Source organism: Panicum virgatum, chromosome 3N (assembly GCF_016808335.1).
Source record: "Panicum virgatum strain AP13 chromosome 3N, P.virgatum_v5, whole genome shotgun sequence".
NCBI classification, from domain to species: domain Eukaryota; kingdom Viridiplantae; phylum Streptophyta; class Magnoliopsida; order Poales; family Poaceae; genus Panicum; species Panicum virgatum.
In genome coordinates this window covers 6,016,200-6,032,718 of record NC_053147.1, presented here as the reverse complement: position 1 = coordinate 6,032,718, position 16,519 = coordinate 6,016,200, and the positions used below count along the sequence as shown (strand labels likewise).

The 16,519-nt window shown below is 44.4% G+C and overlaps 2 protein-coding genes, 1 long non-coding RNA gene and 1 pseudogene across 7 annotated transcripts; 1 reads left to right on the top strand and 3 right to left on the bottom strand.

The window, feature by feature from the left end:
• Window positions 1–5,184, top strand: LOC120663948 (KAT8 regulatory NSL complex subunit 3-like). Of its 5 annotated transcripts, none has more exons than XM_039942901.1 (9): window positions 1–219; window positions 346–407; window positions 520–655; window positions 793–865; window positions 1,315–1,380; window positions 1,466–1,720; window positions 2,630–2,706; window positions 4,006–4,180; window positions 4,872–5,184. In XM_039942901.1, exons 1-6 carry the CDS (start codon window positions 80–82, stop codon window positions 1,685–1,687), a joined length of 699 nt encoding a protein of 232 aa, XP_039798835.1. In that variant the 5' UTR covers window positions 1–79; the 3' UTR covers window positions 1,688–1,720; window positions 2,630–2,706; window positions 4,006–4,180; window positions 4,872–5,184. The 5 variants fall into 5 exon arrangements, with proteins under 5 accessions (XP_039798835.1, XP_039798836.1, XP_039798837.1 ...); XM_039942902.1 differs by having other exon boundaries at window positions 3,956–4,180; XM_039942900.1 differs by having other exon boundaries at window positions 2–219; window positions 2,630–2,813.
• Window positions 3,509–5,284, bottom strand: LOC120663949. The gene is made up of 2 exons (XR_005670670.1): window positions 5,152–5,284; window positions 3,509–5,064 (listed from the first exon to the last, which is right to left on the bottom strand). It is a non-coding gene; the product is annotated as an uncharacterized LOC120663949 (long non-coding RNA).
• A 2,669-nt stretch (window positions 5,285–7,953) lies between these two features.
• LOC120663947 lies at window positions 7,954–9,573 on the bottom strand (annotated as a pseudogene).
• A 1,690-nt stretch (window positions 9,574–11,263) lies between these two features.
• LOC120667484 (protein trichome birefringence-like 26) lies at window positions 11,264–12,667 on the bottom strand. Its single transcript, XM_039947550.1, has 2 exons — window positions 12,602–12,667; window positions 11,264–12,375 (listed from the first exon to the last, which is right to left on the bottom strand). Exons 1-2 carry the CDS (start codon window positions 12,665–12,667, stop codon window positions 11,593–11,595), a joined length of 849 nt encoding a protein of 282 aa, XP_039803484.1. The 3' UTR covers window positions 11,264–11,592.
• Window positions 12,668–16,519: the final 3,852 nt, after the last annotated feature.

The window sequence follows — 16,519 nt, the reverse complement described above, 5'->3', positions numbered from 1 at the left end:
AAAGAGAGCCAATCCATTTCCGTTCCCCCGCGCCCCAATCCCAGACTAGGGTTTGTTCCGCCCTCAATCACCGTTCCTCATGGCTCCCAAGCGCCGCCGCGCGGATCAGAGCTTGCCGGCGACGGCGCCAGCTCCTCCCCTTCGGACGCCTAAACGTCAGCCGGTGGTCGTCTTTGCCCACGGCGCCGGTGCCCCCTCCTCCTCCGATTGGATGGTCCAGTAAGTTGTCTCTGACTCTGACTCTCGCTCAAGCGGCCAATCGGATCTCCAGATACATTCTTGGTAAAACATTCGTCTCCCCTGAGACTTGCAACATGATGTGCTAAACCGGATTGGTTGTGCTAGTTGGAAGGAGATGGTGCAGGACGCCCTGGATGCTGTCGAAGTGGTGACCTTTGACTACCCATGTTAGTTTATTCAGTAAAGTAGTTGCTAATTCGTTATCCTTGGCCTGTCATTTCGTTGGATCAAAATTTGTCAGCAAGAGCTAAGTGGTGGCAAGACAATGTTAACTTGCAGATATGTCAGGTGGGAAGCGCAGGGCGCCGCCAAAGGCAGAGAAGCTTATTGATCATCACCTGGGCGTCGTGAAGGATGCTGCCGCCAAGTATCAGGGACATCCTCTTATTTTGATGGGGAAGTCCATGGGATCGAGGTAATTTTCAGTGGACAAATATGTGTCTTCTTTGCTTGGTTCAACATTTGAATGCTTGTAGACTGTTATCCTCCAACGCTAAATGTTCTTCTGAGTTCTGATATGAGTATTTGACAATGGTGTATCAACATTCTCAGGGTCAGCTGCATGGTGGCAAGCTCCGATGACATTGATGTTTCTGCTGTTGTATGCTTGGGTTACCCTTTGAAGGTTCCTATCCTGCCACTGTCTAGCTGGTCTGCACATTGCTTTTTTGGTTGCCTTGTACCTGAATATTATCGTCTACTGGGTACTCTTAAACTGATGTCCAGATAAGAAATGGATTCTATTCCCTTTGTAGCTTGATTGTGACGGATGATGGTTGCCGTGTCTTTTAAGTGCTTGCTTTTGCACCCACTATGTTGTAGCTTTATGAATTGACGTTTTACTATGAGTGGTTATCAATACGGCCATTCCTTTCCTGGAGATGAGACTACAAATTTCTCCTTTTGTTCCTCTCTGAACATGCTTGTTTTCCGCTCCTGACTGTCCTGGGAACCTGACATCACGTTGTTTGCAATTTCTCACTCCTATAGCCAGAAACCTGTACTGGTCACCATTAAATTACAATTTTGAGGAATCAATCTTATTTTCATCTCATTGTGCTTTATTCAACTTAGGGAGTGAATGGAGCAGTGAGAGATGAGACACTATTACAGCTGAAGGTTCCAACAATGTTTGTTCAGGTAATGTAATTTTTCTTGATCTTTTTTCTGATATTGTAAAGTGAAACATAGTAAATTGTGTTTCTCATTTTACTTTTGTTACCAGGGAAGTAAAGATGGCTTGTGCCCCTTAGATAGACTTGAGTCCACTCGCAAGAAGATGACCTGCAAGAATGAACTACATGTTATTGATGGTGGTGACCACTCTTTTAAGATCGGCAAAAAATACCTAGAGTCTAGAGGGCTAAATCAACATGATGCTGAAATGGAAGCTGTTAAAGCGATTTCGCAGTTTGTCCAGAACTCCTTCAGTGAGATCTGTACCTAGCCATCTTGTATATTTTCCTTATAACACCTCATGGTACAAGACCTTAATCTTTGGCTTCGTATAAAACTAATATGTTAATGTAATCCTTTAGTGCAAGATGCTAGTTCTGATTTCAGTCTTCATCCATTACATGTTCTTTTGATGTTACATGATCACATGCTAGAAATTATCTAGCATTTTCAAATTCACTGATATTTCTTTCTTGGCTGGCTATCTGCATATCATGAATATATCAGTGTTACTGACTGGGACTATGCTGTTATTGTTACCCAGGAGTTCGTTTGTCAATGTAAACTATTAAATATGAATTCACACAATTAGGTAACTCAGTATAGAAGTATTTGCTTGTTAGAATTGAGCAGATAAATAGTTTATTCCATCATGGAAGTATTGTGCTGTCGAAAATGTCAACTCTCTGTTTTGCTCTCTTTGCAGCCTTTGGAACTCATGGTGTCCTTTCAATATTGTTTGTGTTCTTTTGAACTCGTGCTGCTGAGAGTTCATATTACATTGCTCGAAGAAAAATATGATCTAATATTCTTTGGTTGGCTATATTGTAATTGTGTGTGTTACTTGATTCTTATTACATCACAAATGTTAGTTTACTTTATCCTTGTAAAAGCTCTGCATCTATTATCTTCTTCACTCATATGAACTTGGACACTGTCCACTAACTAAGCTGAGGATTCCTGGTATGTCATGCTTTATTTTGGTGAGCAGCTGGTGTCAGTGTTTCAACTTTAATCTTATTATATGTTTATTTATTCCCATTCACTGAGTCAAATCAATTTCGTGAGTCAGCTTTTTGCTTGCGTTTTGCTTTCCTTGTTGGGCATTTAATGCCATTGCTCACATTAGAAGGTAGCAGATAATTAAGTGCATGTTAAAGCTACCAAACTGATCTCTTCTGCATTTTGCTGATCAAAAGATATCTTGTACAAGGTGACCAGAGAGGCAATCAGTTGGATGGATAATGCCATTGGAATTTTGAAGCTGCTGTCAAGAAGAGATCCTGCACAGTATGAACTTAATATGAAGACTATTTCCTTGAGTTCTGATAGAAATCTGACCATGGATATTACATTATTTTGATCAACTCAGCTTAATAGACACAAAAAGTCTTGAGGTTAGGAGTCAATCGTCAACTTGCAGTTTATGACATGTCTCAACTTCTTAGGGCAGCCAATGATTGCTAGCTTTTGAAATGATCTGGAACCGATCCACTTTGTCAATGTGTATCTTAGAGTAGTTACATGGATGGACTCCAGTTTTTATCTGGATCCAACTTCTAGATTTATTGTGGACATTATTTGCATTCAGCTTATGGCTGACTATGGGACGTCCTGACCTCATGGCTTCTCTGAATGATTTCCTAGGACAATTTAGCTGCATGATATACAACAAACAAATGAATATCCAAAACTCCAAATGGCACCATAATGTTCCCTCACATGTTAGGTATACAGCAATGGCGCTTCTGGGGAAAAGAGGGTATACTTGTTCCATGTTAAGGCTTACGTTCTGTCGTGTCTTTACAACCGGTTGCCACTTCCATATCATTTCCCATATTGTTTTGCGTCTTGGGTCTTTCCTTGCTTCTGCTGTAAATACAGTAGACAACCAACTGAAGGATGCCTGTTGCACACCCAACACAGCTTGGCGACTTCAGGAGAAAATAGGTAGATTAGTAAAATAATGCAGTTGTACCAAATGAAGGCACATGAGTGACATGATAATATGTTTTTATTCCATTTTTAAGTCCATATTGCATATGAAGTTCGTTTTGATAGAGCAGCACGGGAGGGCCCTACTTTTATTAGGTTTTTTTCCTCATTTGATGAGATTGCATATGAAGTTACCAACCGTAATATAGGGATCCCTGCCTAGGAGTCCATATACCATCCAGATTAAACTGGTTAGGAAGGAAAACAATGACAAGTAGAAAGGCATGAACTCCACACTTCTCGTCCTCACAACTCGTTTCTGCAATTGTGGGATTGCAAAAAAGGTTAAATCGTTAGATAATGTGTCAAAAAATGACAAAAAAAAGCATCAAGTGCATCACCAGAAACTATGTTCTTCTAGTTTTTTCCTTGTCTATATTAATGCATTTTTATGTAGTAATTTAGTATATGGAAAGTATTTATAGAGTTGTTGCATACATCTTATGGATCATATGTATTTTATAAAATATTTATAAAGTTTCATACATTTTTTTCAATCTTAGATCATATGCATGATTTTGTGATGATGCCTGTAATTGTTTAGATCTCAGTCCATGTTTCTGGAGCTGCTATAACTAATAGTACTCACCACAGCAACAAGGGGGGAGCCGTACATCAGCATGGCAGACAATACACCAATACTTCCAACAAATACCTTGCGTATGTGGACATGTGGTGGGTGTGGATTATAAAGCATGAGATTAATATGGTCATGGCGAAGATAGCCAGAAACAGAGATACGATTAGGATAACGAGCTTCTGCAAATTAGTAAGGATTCTTGGTCAGCTTATGAATACTGAATCCTTTTTTAGGCATAGTTTGGTACTTTCAAAAACTCCATGCTAACAAGCATGAAACTTCGAAGTATGCTTACCTAGACAAAACTAATGTAATAGCATCATTATATATTTATTTTTAAAGAATAAATGAAAAACAAAGTTTGGATATTTGTTATGTATTGTGTGTGTGTTGTAAAAGAATATGTGATATGGTTTTTGTAAATTCAGAGAAAGAAAGACCTTCCAATTTAACATTTGTTGTGTTGCTGCCTTTCGGTAGCCAAGTTTCAATAATATTCACACATCCACAAAATCAACATGACATCCATTTTAGCAGGGCTAATTAAACATGAAGATTGAGGAATCGCATCATGGCCTCAATAATTGCTTACATGTTGCTGCATGAAGGAATTGATTTGCTTTGAAGTTTGAAATGAACTGTATACTGGCATATCGTGTGGCAACTGTATTGTTTTTTTTTGGGTGTGGGGGGAGCCATTTGCTTCTGCATTTTACAGTTTAGGTCTTCTGATGTCCTACTGATTTGATCTTACCATATCAAGTATGATAGTGGAACTGACTAGAGAAGCTTGACAGACATTAACATTCAGCTACCTTAAGGAGCAATATTGAGTTCTTTAGAAACGACTTACCTTTTTTTCTTTTGGTGCAAACCATAGGTATATGCTGATGAATGATATTTCAAAGAGTACTCCTATTGAGTTGAGGAAAACTGTCAAGTTCTTCCACCCAGAACTAACAATTGGAAAACCATACCAGCTATATGTGAGGCAGCTGAACAGAGTCAGGATATACGGTATGCATGAGAATTCGCCTACACTAGCCTCCTTGATTACTCTTTTAAATGTCAATCTGGAAAACAAAGTGAAAACAATACAACAGTAAGTAGTATGGCATGCTGTGTTTATGATCATATTAGTTAAGGATGCAATCATGTACATTGGTGCTGAATAGAGAAGCATACAGACTGCACATCCTGCAAGAAAGAGCCAAGGTAGTGTTAGAAAGTTGAATTAATTTGCTTTCAAGGTAAGCAGGGAAAACCCTTCCATTGAGAACAATGAAGTGAACTGATTAGGTAGTTGTAAACAAAAAAAATATATACCGACAATTCCAAGTATCACACGTATGCTAGTAACCATTCTTATGCTCTCAAGTCTAAAGTCTTCACTAGCCTTGCCACAGGAGGCGAGGAGCTAAAATGTTTCAGCGATACATTGTTTACAATAATGCTGGCCTATTTATAGGAAGCAAATAATTTTTAAAGCAGGAGGCAAAGATATTGCTCAAGCCACCATGGTAGAATCACCTACTTTTCTGTTCATATGAAAAAATACGCGAACGGAAAGCAGTCAGAGAAAGTCTTAATCTTTCATATTTTGGCTGGCATCTGCCAAATAGATTCCGCCTATAAGGCTATAAGCCTCTAAGAATCATAAAATCTTTCATGTTTGACTGTGGTGCATTGTTGTTGGGTGGCTTGGTTTGCCGGAGCATCTATTGTAGTTTATTTATAATAACATTGACTGAGACATTGATTGTTTGATTGGTCGCTTGAAAAAGGGTTGTAAGACGTGCAAACAGGAGACTGGAGTACAAATTATGACGGTAATATAGTTGCAGAAAATGCAACAACTAGATAGGTCCATCTCATTTGTGTGGGCTGAAGGAAGGTTCCAAGCTACACTTTTTCCTGAAAAAAAAAACAAGAAATAGGACTCCACTGGACGTCGGATGATCATGATATGGCCATGCTGGCTTCTTATATTCTGAAATAATTTGCATCCTAGGATCACTCGTGGTCTCATTTTTCCCACTCCTCAGCTCACCAGTCTTAGTACTGGACAAACTTTAGAAAAAGTTATTCTACGCATATCAAAAATAAAAATCTCTAGGGGTGACTTTGAGGACTCAGCATCACAGCATGCATGCATCATCATCAGACCATGACAAAAAAGAACAGTTAGTCATGCGAGGACTCAGGGGTGCTTTCTTAGTAGTGTGTCCACTCCAGTGCAAGGGATTCGTTTAATTTGGACCGTTAGCTCAAAGAAGCTGCTTAGCATTGGCAAAGGCAAAGCTGGAGGCAAGTAGATCAAAATCAAACATTCCATGAAGCTGAATATTGCCTTTCATGTCTGGCGCGCACATAATGTTAAGTAATACTCTCTCCGTAGCCACTTTTCAGCAACAAGAAATCCTAGGAAACAAATCCAAGTGGTGCAAACAAATAACGCCATAATTAAGCAAATGCACCCAATAATATTCCTCAATTGGCATAGCTATCAGCTGATTTCCGCAAATCTGCAAACAAATAATGCTCCAGGTCGCCGCAAAACTGAGCCATCGCTCTGCTTTGTCCTTAAGATCACCTGCCCTTTTCCTCATCGTCCCCCCCCCCCCCTCTACAGTTTCATCACGCATCTAACTATACTCTAATAACAACCTCATCTTTCTGTGACACTCGGCCCATTTGTTTCGGTCCAGTAGTGGTCCATGAGCGTAGTATGCGCGAGTTTAGTACCACACTGCTAGCTGAGTACGGGTAGTGTCAACTTATAACTTTATAAGCCTTTGTCCCCAACCATAGCACATTTGAGTTAACTCTTTTACATTAAGCGAGAATGAAAGTGTAAGTAGAGTGCTATGTGTACATGTGCCCACCCACTTAGATAAGTGAGGAGATTTTTTTCACAAACCGGGAGTTCGAACTCCCAACCTAGTGATTTCCCAATCGTACTCCCATAAAGCCCGCTTGCAAACAAACAACTTATTAATATACCGAGTTTTATGTCCTTGAGAATGTTATGCCATTCTATGATCGATTGGGCCCCTTTTTTTCATCGGTACCACTTTAAAAACACTAGCTCTAATGTATTACTTCAGCACATTATAAGAACATTACTCAGAAGAAAGACTTCTATCTAATCTTGCAGTGTCGTCTGAAATGTTCTGTAGCTTCATTTCAATGAGAAACATCATCTAGCAAAAAAAAAAAGAAACGTCATCGATAAGAGGAATACCAAATAATGATGGGGCTGACTATTTTACAGTCGACCGTACGGAAGGGGTCCGTACGGTCGATTTTCCGACCGCAACTTTTTTCTGTTTTTAGAAACTTTTTTGTCATTTTTTGAGAAAAAAATTCAAACATTTTTTATATGAGACAAATAATTTTTCAAGTGAAAATTTGGTGGGTAGGAAAAAAATTCAAGAAACAAATTTGGTGAGATAAAAAAAAATTTACGAGAAAAAATTTGACAGAGAGAAATTTATCAAATAAAAGAAACAAAAATGTACATCCAAAACAAAAAACTCAGGTAACATTTTTTTAAAAAAATTGTATGAAAAGAAGAAAAAAAACTGGATCTGGCCGGGGCCGGCGCTGGAGGCGAGCTCCGCCGCGCCTCCCGCCGCCGGCCCCGCCGCCGAGGAGGTCGCCGCCGCCGTCGGGGAGCGCGCTGCCGCGCCGCTCGCGGAGTCCCGCGCCGCCGCGAGCGGAGCTCCGCGGCCTCCGCGAATGGAGCTCAGGGAGCGCCGGGAGGGAGGTTGGGGAGGGGTCCGCCGGGAGGGAGCGCCAGGAGCCACCGCCACTGCAGGCCGCCGCTCCGCCATAGCACCCGCCGCCGTGTCCGCCTCGGCTCTGGGCCGCTCTGCCGCCGCCGTCTCGCGTGCCGCCGCCGAGTGAGAGAGGAGTGCGGGAGTGGAGATATTTTCAGCGAGAGACACATCGACCGTGAGTTGTGAAACTTACGGTCAGTTGTAGATTCAATATTGGGAATAATGACCCACCCAATTTTCATCATTTGCTACTAGGGCATTTCCACACATCTGCAATTCGCGCTAAATCATGAGTTGAACAACCATCCTTGCTCAAATCATGCACTGATTTGTCTCTAAGTTCACTCGCTCGCTTTCTCATCCTTTTAGCTTCCACCCCTACCATCGCACGTCGAATTGCGCTCGCAACCTCTTCTTTGCTTATAAATCGATCCACACCGATCTTGGCTCGGACCGCCACCCCTACCTGGACCTCCATCATCGCAGCATTCAGTGTTTTGCTCAGCGTAAAGTGGCCACGCTACCATGGGCACACTATTGATAACACTCTCCAACATTGAGTTCCACCCGCAGTGCGTCACGAAGCACCCGACCGAAGGATGCCCTAGTATAGCTGTTTGTGGGACCCAGGAGCGCGTCACTAACCCCAACCCTCTCGTCCTCTCCATGAATCCTTCGGGCAAGAAATCCAGTGAAGTGTCCTCACCGTTCTGAGTCCCGAAGAATGCTCCATTCGCCAAACTTTGATGCGGTCTCTTGACGGCCCAAATGAATCTACACTGAACGAGCTCCAGGCCAAGCGCCAGCTCAGCCGTCTGTTGCCATGTAAGCGTGCCACCGCTGCCAAATGACACGTAGACCACGGATCCACGTGGCTGCTGGTCCAGCCATCTGATGCACTCGTGGTCCCTGTCCTCGCCGACCGGTCTGGTCCAGACCAGCGGTCCGACCGGGTGGACCGGCAGCTCCAGACCGTCCATGCCGTCGCCCACCGCGGGCTCAATCGCGCGGGAGGTGTTCACGAGAATGCCGTCGACTTGTTTGATAGCCTTGGCCATGGACAATAACCCGGCGTACGTGCTGCTGCTCCGGTCGGCGAGCATGGAAGCCGGCAGCTCGTGAGCGTGGATCGGCACGCAGCCAGGAAGACGGATCGGCTCCGCCGCGTCCCGGTGCTCCCCGGCGCGCGCGGCGTCGATCCCGGGGAGGTGCAGCAGCAGGGACAGCGTTATCCACGGCGAGGTGAAGAACATGTAGAGCGGGACTCCCATCTCCGCCGCGACGCCGCGCGCCCCCGCGGCGACCATGTCCACCACGAGCGCGGCGAGGGGCGCGTCCGCGGCCAGCGCGCGCGCCAGCTCCCGGACGCGCGGGACGTTGGAGGCGACGGCGTGCTCGGCGCGCTCGCGCTCGGTCGCGGAGGGTGGGAGCGCGCCCTCCGGCGGCGGCGCGGGCAGCGCGACGAGGTCGACGGCGCCGGGGGCGGCGGCGGCCACGGCGAGGTACTGCTCCGAGGGCGGGGACGTGGCCGAGGCGAAGAGGAGCGTGGCGGCGAGGCCGTGGTCGGCCGCGAGGCGGCGCGCGAGCTCCACGAAGGGGATGAGGTGCCCCATGCACGGGCTGCACAGGAGCAGCACGCGCGGCTTCCGCTCCATGGCGCGCAGGCGCAGGTGAGGTGGTGCGCCACCGCACAGGGCGAGTGCACGGTTTATGCTGCCCAACCGGCGCGGCGAGAGCTTGGAGTGGAAGTGGAGTGCTCGCGCAGTTGCTGTTCTTGTTGGATTCTTGAAGCCGGTCGAGAAGGGCTCGCCGATCTCGTTCTGTGTGCACAACACGACGAAGATTGTTGCGTTGCGCTCGCCTGGTGATGTACCAGGTGATGTTTGCATCATTGCCTGCGTCACGCATGCAATTATTACGTGCCAGCTCACAGGAGTATTCAAGCTTGGAGATCGATGTGGGGTTCGAAATTTCTACTGCGCAGTCAAAATGGGCGTCGACGACGGACAGCTGCTTGAAACACAGGTGCTACGCTGATGCTTATTAACTTTAATTTAACTATGTAATATAGAAATTACAAACAAGAGTGCATGCAATTTGCAAGAACTCATTTGTAAAGTAACTCAACTCTAATATAATCTAATAATAAATAAGGTATAAATAAAATAATCAGATATAAGACTACATATTACTTGATATTCCTTATCTCGTATGTTCACTCACATATTCGTTATCTCTAAAGCACAAATCTGTGGTATCCATCAAAATTCGTGCATTGAACTATTGAAAGCATTCTAAAACACTCGGATATTCTTTAGGTTTCCCCTTGAAAAAAATTATTTGGGTTAACCGCAACTAAAGGCTGCCCTAAAAAGGCCCGCAAATAAAAGTTACGCAAAAAGGAAAGGAAAATAGAAATTGCTTCATAGGCCCAATGGGCTGACCGATGATGACAGGTATTAAGTGGGTCAGCTGTCCTGTCCAAAAATTAGAACCGGCCCACCACGTCTCTGAGTTGTAATAAGCTTGTGTACAGTAGTAGTAGTAGCAGCAGCAAGGTAGTCCTTGTCGCTCGTCGAACGTATTTCGTATGGAACTAGCGTTGGAATTCGAACTCCACCTTGTATGCAATCGTATTTCCCGGTATAATACTCGATCATGGAGCCCCTGTGTGCACGTAACACGAAACAGAGTTTCCGTTCTATTAGGCGTCGCCGGCCGGTGCAAGCCGGCGAAGAAGAGGGGGCCGGTCGCCATGGCGTCGTGTTGGTCATCGGTGCTGGCCGTCCTCGGCGCCCACGCACACGCACACGCAACTAGGGCGGACGACCCGTCGGCTGACGCGGAGAAGGGGGAGAAGAGCAAGGCGGCGGCGCTGCACCGCAGGCTGCTCGACGACTGGGCGGCCAAGGCGGCTGAGAAGGAGGAGGTCAAGAACCTGACGGCGGAGGTGCGGGCGCTGGAGAGCGCGCTGGCGGAGGCGAGCGGCGCGCGGGAGGCGGCCGAGGCGAAGCGGCGGGAGGCGGAGGCGCGCGCCGACGCGGCGGAGGCGGAGCTGCGGGCGGCGGCGGAGCGGCACGAGGCGCAGGTGGAGGAGCTCCGGCGCGCGCTGGACGCGCAGGAGGACAGGGACGCGCTCATCCGGGAGCTCGAGGACCGGATCAAGGAAATCAACAACACCAGCAGCAAGTGGCGCTTCTTCTAGTCCTACGTTCGTCTCGGGTTGATAGATTTCCCTTTTCTTTTGGTTGTGCTGCACCACACCGTGATCCAAGAAAACAATCTGTTCTTTTTTAGCTGAACAGGGGGGGGGGGGGGGGGGGGTAAGGGGGATGTTGTTATGCAACAATTATATTGTCGTCATTACCTTGTTATGATGGGGAAAAAAACCTTGTGTTTCTGAAATTGCTAGTATGACCTGAAAAGATGTTTCTGGTTAACTGTTGCATGCCAGAACATGCTCTTGTTATATTATTGCTAAGTTGCTAAGTTTTTGCCAGAACAAGGATTACTTCCATAAAAGGCCACTGAAAATAACCGGCAGCAGAAGCCCAATTTACAACATGGAAACAACATAAACATCTTGCAGATTGCAAATACGCATATACTGGGTTAACCACTTAGCTATTTGTTGCTACAAACCAGTATCTTTAAACCAAAAACATACACACTTTTACCAGTATAAGCAATTTACTGCCTTGTCCTCTCCACTTTGATGCTGTGAAGTACCATGCAGGCGGGAACCTGATTCTGCATCCGGTAAACTCTACAACGTGGTATTATGACCGAAGAACACACCTCTAAAATCCAGACAGTTCATCAATCCAGTGCCATCTTCATAACAAGATCATTCCACACATCAATAGGCCCTGGCACACACCAGTGCAAACAATCGTTCTGAACGGATACAGCATTTTTTCTGTCCTTTGCGAATGGATAGGGTGTTCGGTAAGGCCCAACATGGCCGTCTGGTCTCAAGTAAGAGAGGCCGTAAGTATCCATGAGCTTCAGTCTCTTCAAATCCCTAGAACCTCTCAATGTAGCTTCAGCCTTGTTAAACTCTTTAAGTTCGGTTCCCCTCATGACACGTTCATTGTACCCCTCCCGGTACTCTCTCTTCTTGTATGGCGCCACCCTATTACAAGATCCTCCATTGAACCACTCACCATTCTCGAAGTGATCTGTCGACCAGGTCCTGAAGAATATAACTGGTTTGTGTTTTGATGAAATGATGAAGCTGAAAACCTTTTGCAGAGTCTTACGATACAGGTGCTCAAAGCCAAGTTCAATCAGGTTCTTGTTTTGACAATAATGACAGCCCACTACTGCACCATTTTCCCAGTAGACTGCTCTCTTAAGAAACCATTGTCCGCCGGAAATAATAATATAATCAAAACTCTCATACTGACTTGTCCAGCTAGCATCAAGAATGTCAAGGTGGAGCTGGATTTCAGAGGTCGATACACCATTCTCATTCTCAAAAACATCAGATTTGATGAGGAAAGGAGCCCAGACGAGTGACACTGTGAAGTTGTAGGATTGGAAGTGCCATCTCCTGTTTTTGAATTCCTTATCATGGTAAACCTCAACAGGTTCTTCAACCTAAAGAAACAGCAAGCATCTCCTGAGCATAATATACCACTGCAAGTGAACAGACAAAAGAAAAGAAAAAGAAAAAGAAAAACTAAAACAATCCCGTAAATTTTCCTTATGGAAGATAGATTAGAGCATCAGGGAATTTCCCACCCAATATCATATTCTATCAGGTAAGGAATTAAAATAGCAAAACCCAGCAGCAAGAAGTGAATAGTCCCAATTTTAGCAGCACTTTGAAGGAGCATGGAAAAGGAACCGGCGGCAGCCGCTGGAGCTGGCTTTTTTCCCACCCGAACATGGCGAATGACGAGACGACGAGGAAGGAAGAATTACTCATTTTTAGTTTGAGATAGATGCAATTTCATGGATTTAAATTCTTTTCCTTGCTGCTGAACTATGGTGAGTTAATGGTGTGGGACCAGAGTCACTATAACCTGTCAATTACTAGAAATCACTATGGTGAGTTAATGGTGTTGACGATCAAAATTGACACTGGTCGAACAGACCGGTCTGACCGGTGCTTGAGAGCGGTCTGACCGGTCTGGACCATGTAGCCGGTCTGCCAACACTGACCGGTCTGATCTGGAATCCGAATACAACTAGAACTCTTTATAGATTTAGATCTGTAATAGGATTTCTTGCGGGATAAGTCCACCTCACCCTATAAATATAAAGGGTCACGGCCGATTAGGGTATCCAATCGATCAAATCAATACAACTTTTATTTTTTTACTATTTTCTTGCCCTAGCTTTTCCAATCTACTATTTACTGTTCCTCCGTCGTCTCTATGTCGATTGAGGGCGTTCTAGGTGGCCTGCCGACCCTAGAACAATCCTACGTGCGCCTGCCCCGACGGGTCTTCCCAGGCTAACGTTCGTAGGCTTCATCACCGATCTGCCGGCGGCGACCGGTCTGACCGCTCCAAGGGACCGGTCTGATCGGTCTACGCAGGAGGCACTGCAGCGAGCTGCCTCTTCGCGCCGCACGTTCGAGTGTGTTCGTGTGTTGATCCTGAAAGGCGTCAACATACTTTTTGGCGACTCCGCTGGGGAAAAGAAAGAATCAATCGGCTGCCATGGCCAGTAAAATTCCTAAACCTAGCGATGTTGATGCCGCCAACATCCAAAGGCTGACTGTTCAGCAACTTTCGGCCGAACAACAGAAGGCTCTTGATGACATCCAGAAGAAGATCAGAGAGGAGAAGTAGAAGGAGATCCAGAAGCTAGAGGAAGAAGCCATGAAGCAGTACATCTCGCACTTCTCCATCGACCGACAAGGGAAGGTCACAACGGATGCCGGCTTCGATGCTTCACAGTTTGAGGTAAAATTCGATGAGAGCGAACAACCCGTTCTTAATTCTGAAATAGCTAATGCTATAGATGATGATGTTTCTTCTCATGTGAATAATAAGTTGGAATTTATTGGTCAAAATATGTATGAGATATTTGATGACCGTTTTAGCCGAATTGAAATACATCTTGGTATGAAGTCTGTCGGTAATAATGTGTCTACATCTAATACTGATAAGACAATTCATGGTTCGGCAATTCCAACTAATAATGCTATTGTGACTAATTCGGCTAATCAGCAAAGCTGAATTAATTATAATACATCACCTCATGCCAATGTGCCATATGGGGCAGCAAGTTCGTTGCGACATTCCACACCGCCGAACTTTGCTCAACCTAGTAGTACACCGATCACAAATCGGCTTAACGCCGATGATGTTGGATTAGGTAGTATCAAAGAGGAGGTGATTAAGATATTTCGGCAAACTTTTGGTATAGAGCCTAAAGCCAAATGCCGATCTTATCAAAGGCCATACCCTGAGAATTACGATTATGTTGCATATCCTCAAGGGTTTAAAATTCATGAATTTGTTAAATTCACTGGTGATGATAGTAGAACTACATTGGAGCATATATGTCAATTTATTATATAATGTGGTGAAGCTAGCACTAATGATATTTACAAATTGAGGTTATTTCCTTTATCTCTATCGGGTGCCGCATTTACATGGTTTATTTCATTGCCACCCAATTCAGTTTTCACTTTTGCTGATTTAGAGCAAAAATTTCATGATTATTTCTTTAGTGGTGAAACTGAATTGAAATTGTCACATCTCATATCGGTTAAGCAAAAGATACATGAAGGTGTTTCTGAATATATTAGAAGATTTAGAGATACTAGAAACCGATGTTATAGTTTGACAATTTCTGATAGAGATTTAGCTGATCTAGCTTTTGCTGGTTTACTTGATTTTCATAAAACAAAGCTAGAGGGACAAGAATTTTTATATGTTAGTCAAGTCTTACAAAAGGCTCTGGCTAATGAAAGCCGAGCTAAAGAAGCTAGAGATTCTCAAAAGTCCAATGAAAAACCTAATCGTCCTGTTTATGTGCTCGGGTGTGATTCCAATTGTTCGGACGATGAAGGTAAAGATGTTTATACCGCTGAATTTATTTGGTCCTCTAATGATAAACCTTGCGTTTGCGGTTCTCTTAAGCCGATTCATAAAGATCAGCAAGAAAGATTTACTTTTGATGTATCCAAATGTGAGAAGATATTTGATGAATTATATAAGAATGGGTACATCAAGATGTCGCATGTCATACCGCCGCTTGAAGAATTAAAGCGGCGAGCTTATTGCAAATTTCATAATACTTTCTCTCATGCGACTAATGATTGCAATGTGCTTCGAAGGCAAATTCAATCGGCTGTTAACGAAGGCCGAATAATTGTTCCACAAATGAAGGTGGATCAGAATCCTTTCCCTGCACATACACATGTGCTTGAATTGAGTAATCCTAAAGTGTTAATTCGGCCAAATTAAGCCGAATCAACAAAAGAAAAAAATATAATTATTGGTGAAGAAAGGTTTGAGCCTTCGAAATCTCATCAGGAAGTTCCAGCAAAGAAGGTCCCTGGAGATTCATTGAAGAATTCAGCGCTCGGGGGGCAAGAACAGAAGAAGGACGCCAGATCTGCTCAGACCGGTTTGACCGGTCTGGAGACCGGTCCGACCGGTCCATCTGGGATTTCTAAAAAAATTTCCAAAAACAACAAAAAGGAGAGGCCGAGTTTCAAGCAACTCTTGGCCAATATGAGGAGAAAGGAGCTACTCAGAAACAGAAGAAGCGACCAGATCAAGCTAAAGATACAAATCCATCATCGGAGCATCATGAGCAATCGACTTCTCATGTTCAACAAGGTAATAATGCTTTTGCGCCATATTCATTTGGTGGGCCGATTGCTCCATGGTTCTGGTCGTATCCTTACTATTACACACCTATGGATTATAGTAGAATGTATATGCATCCATATTTTATCCAATATTTTTCTATATATCCAAGTTATGGTGCCTCTCAAATACCGATTGTTGCTAGTAATAATCTGGTCAAAAGCAAGCCTGATTGCAGCGAGGGTGAGATAGACATAAAGCAAAACAAAAAGTATTTACAGCCGAGGTGGTGCCCTTCAGGCTTGTCTCACACCCAAAAGAGAAAGCTGCAGCGGATGCGCAAGAAGGAGTCTATGGAACAGCAAGCGGAGGTTGTACCAGCAAGGTCGGCGACCATGAAGCAGGTATGGAGGCCTAAGCAAGTTGTTTCGTCATCAGCTTGAAAAAGAAGCAAGATATGGCCGATAGAATTTATCGCCCTTAGAACAAAATATGACCGATGTATATTTATCATCGTCCTTAGACAATTTTGGTCCAGAGGCTTGTTTTTTGGCATGCTAGCATCACCAAAAAACAAGGGGGCATATGTTGACAACCAAAATTGACACTAGTCGAACAGACCGGTCTGACCGGTGCTTGAGAGCGGTCTGACCGGTCTGGACCATGTAGCCGGTTTGACCGGTGGGTCTGACCGGTCAGATCGGTCTACCTGGAATCCGAATACAACTAGAACTCTTTGTAGATTTAGATCTGTAATAGAATTTCTTGCGGGATAAGTCCACCCCACCTTATAAATATAAAGGGTCACGGCCGATTAGGGTATCCAATCGATCAAATCAATATAACTTTTATCTTTTTACTTTTCTCTTGCCCTAACTTTTCCAATCTACTATTTGTTGTTCCTCCGTCGTCTCTACGTCGATTGAGGGCGTTCTAGGTGGCCTGCCGACCCTAGAACAATCCTACGT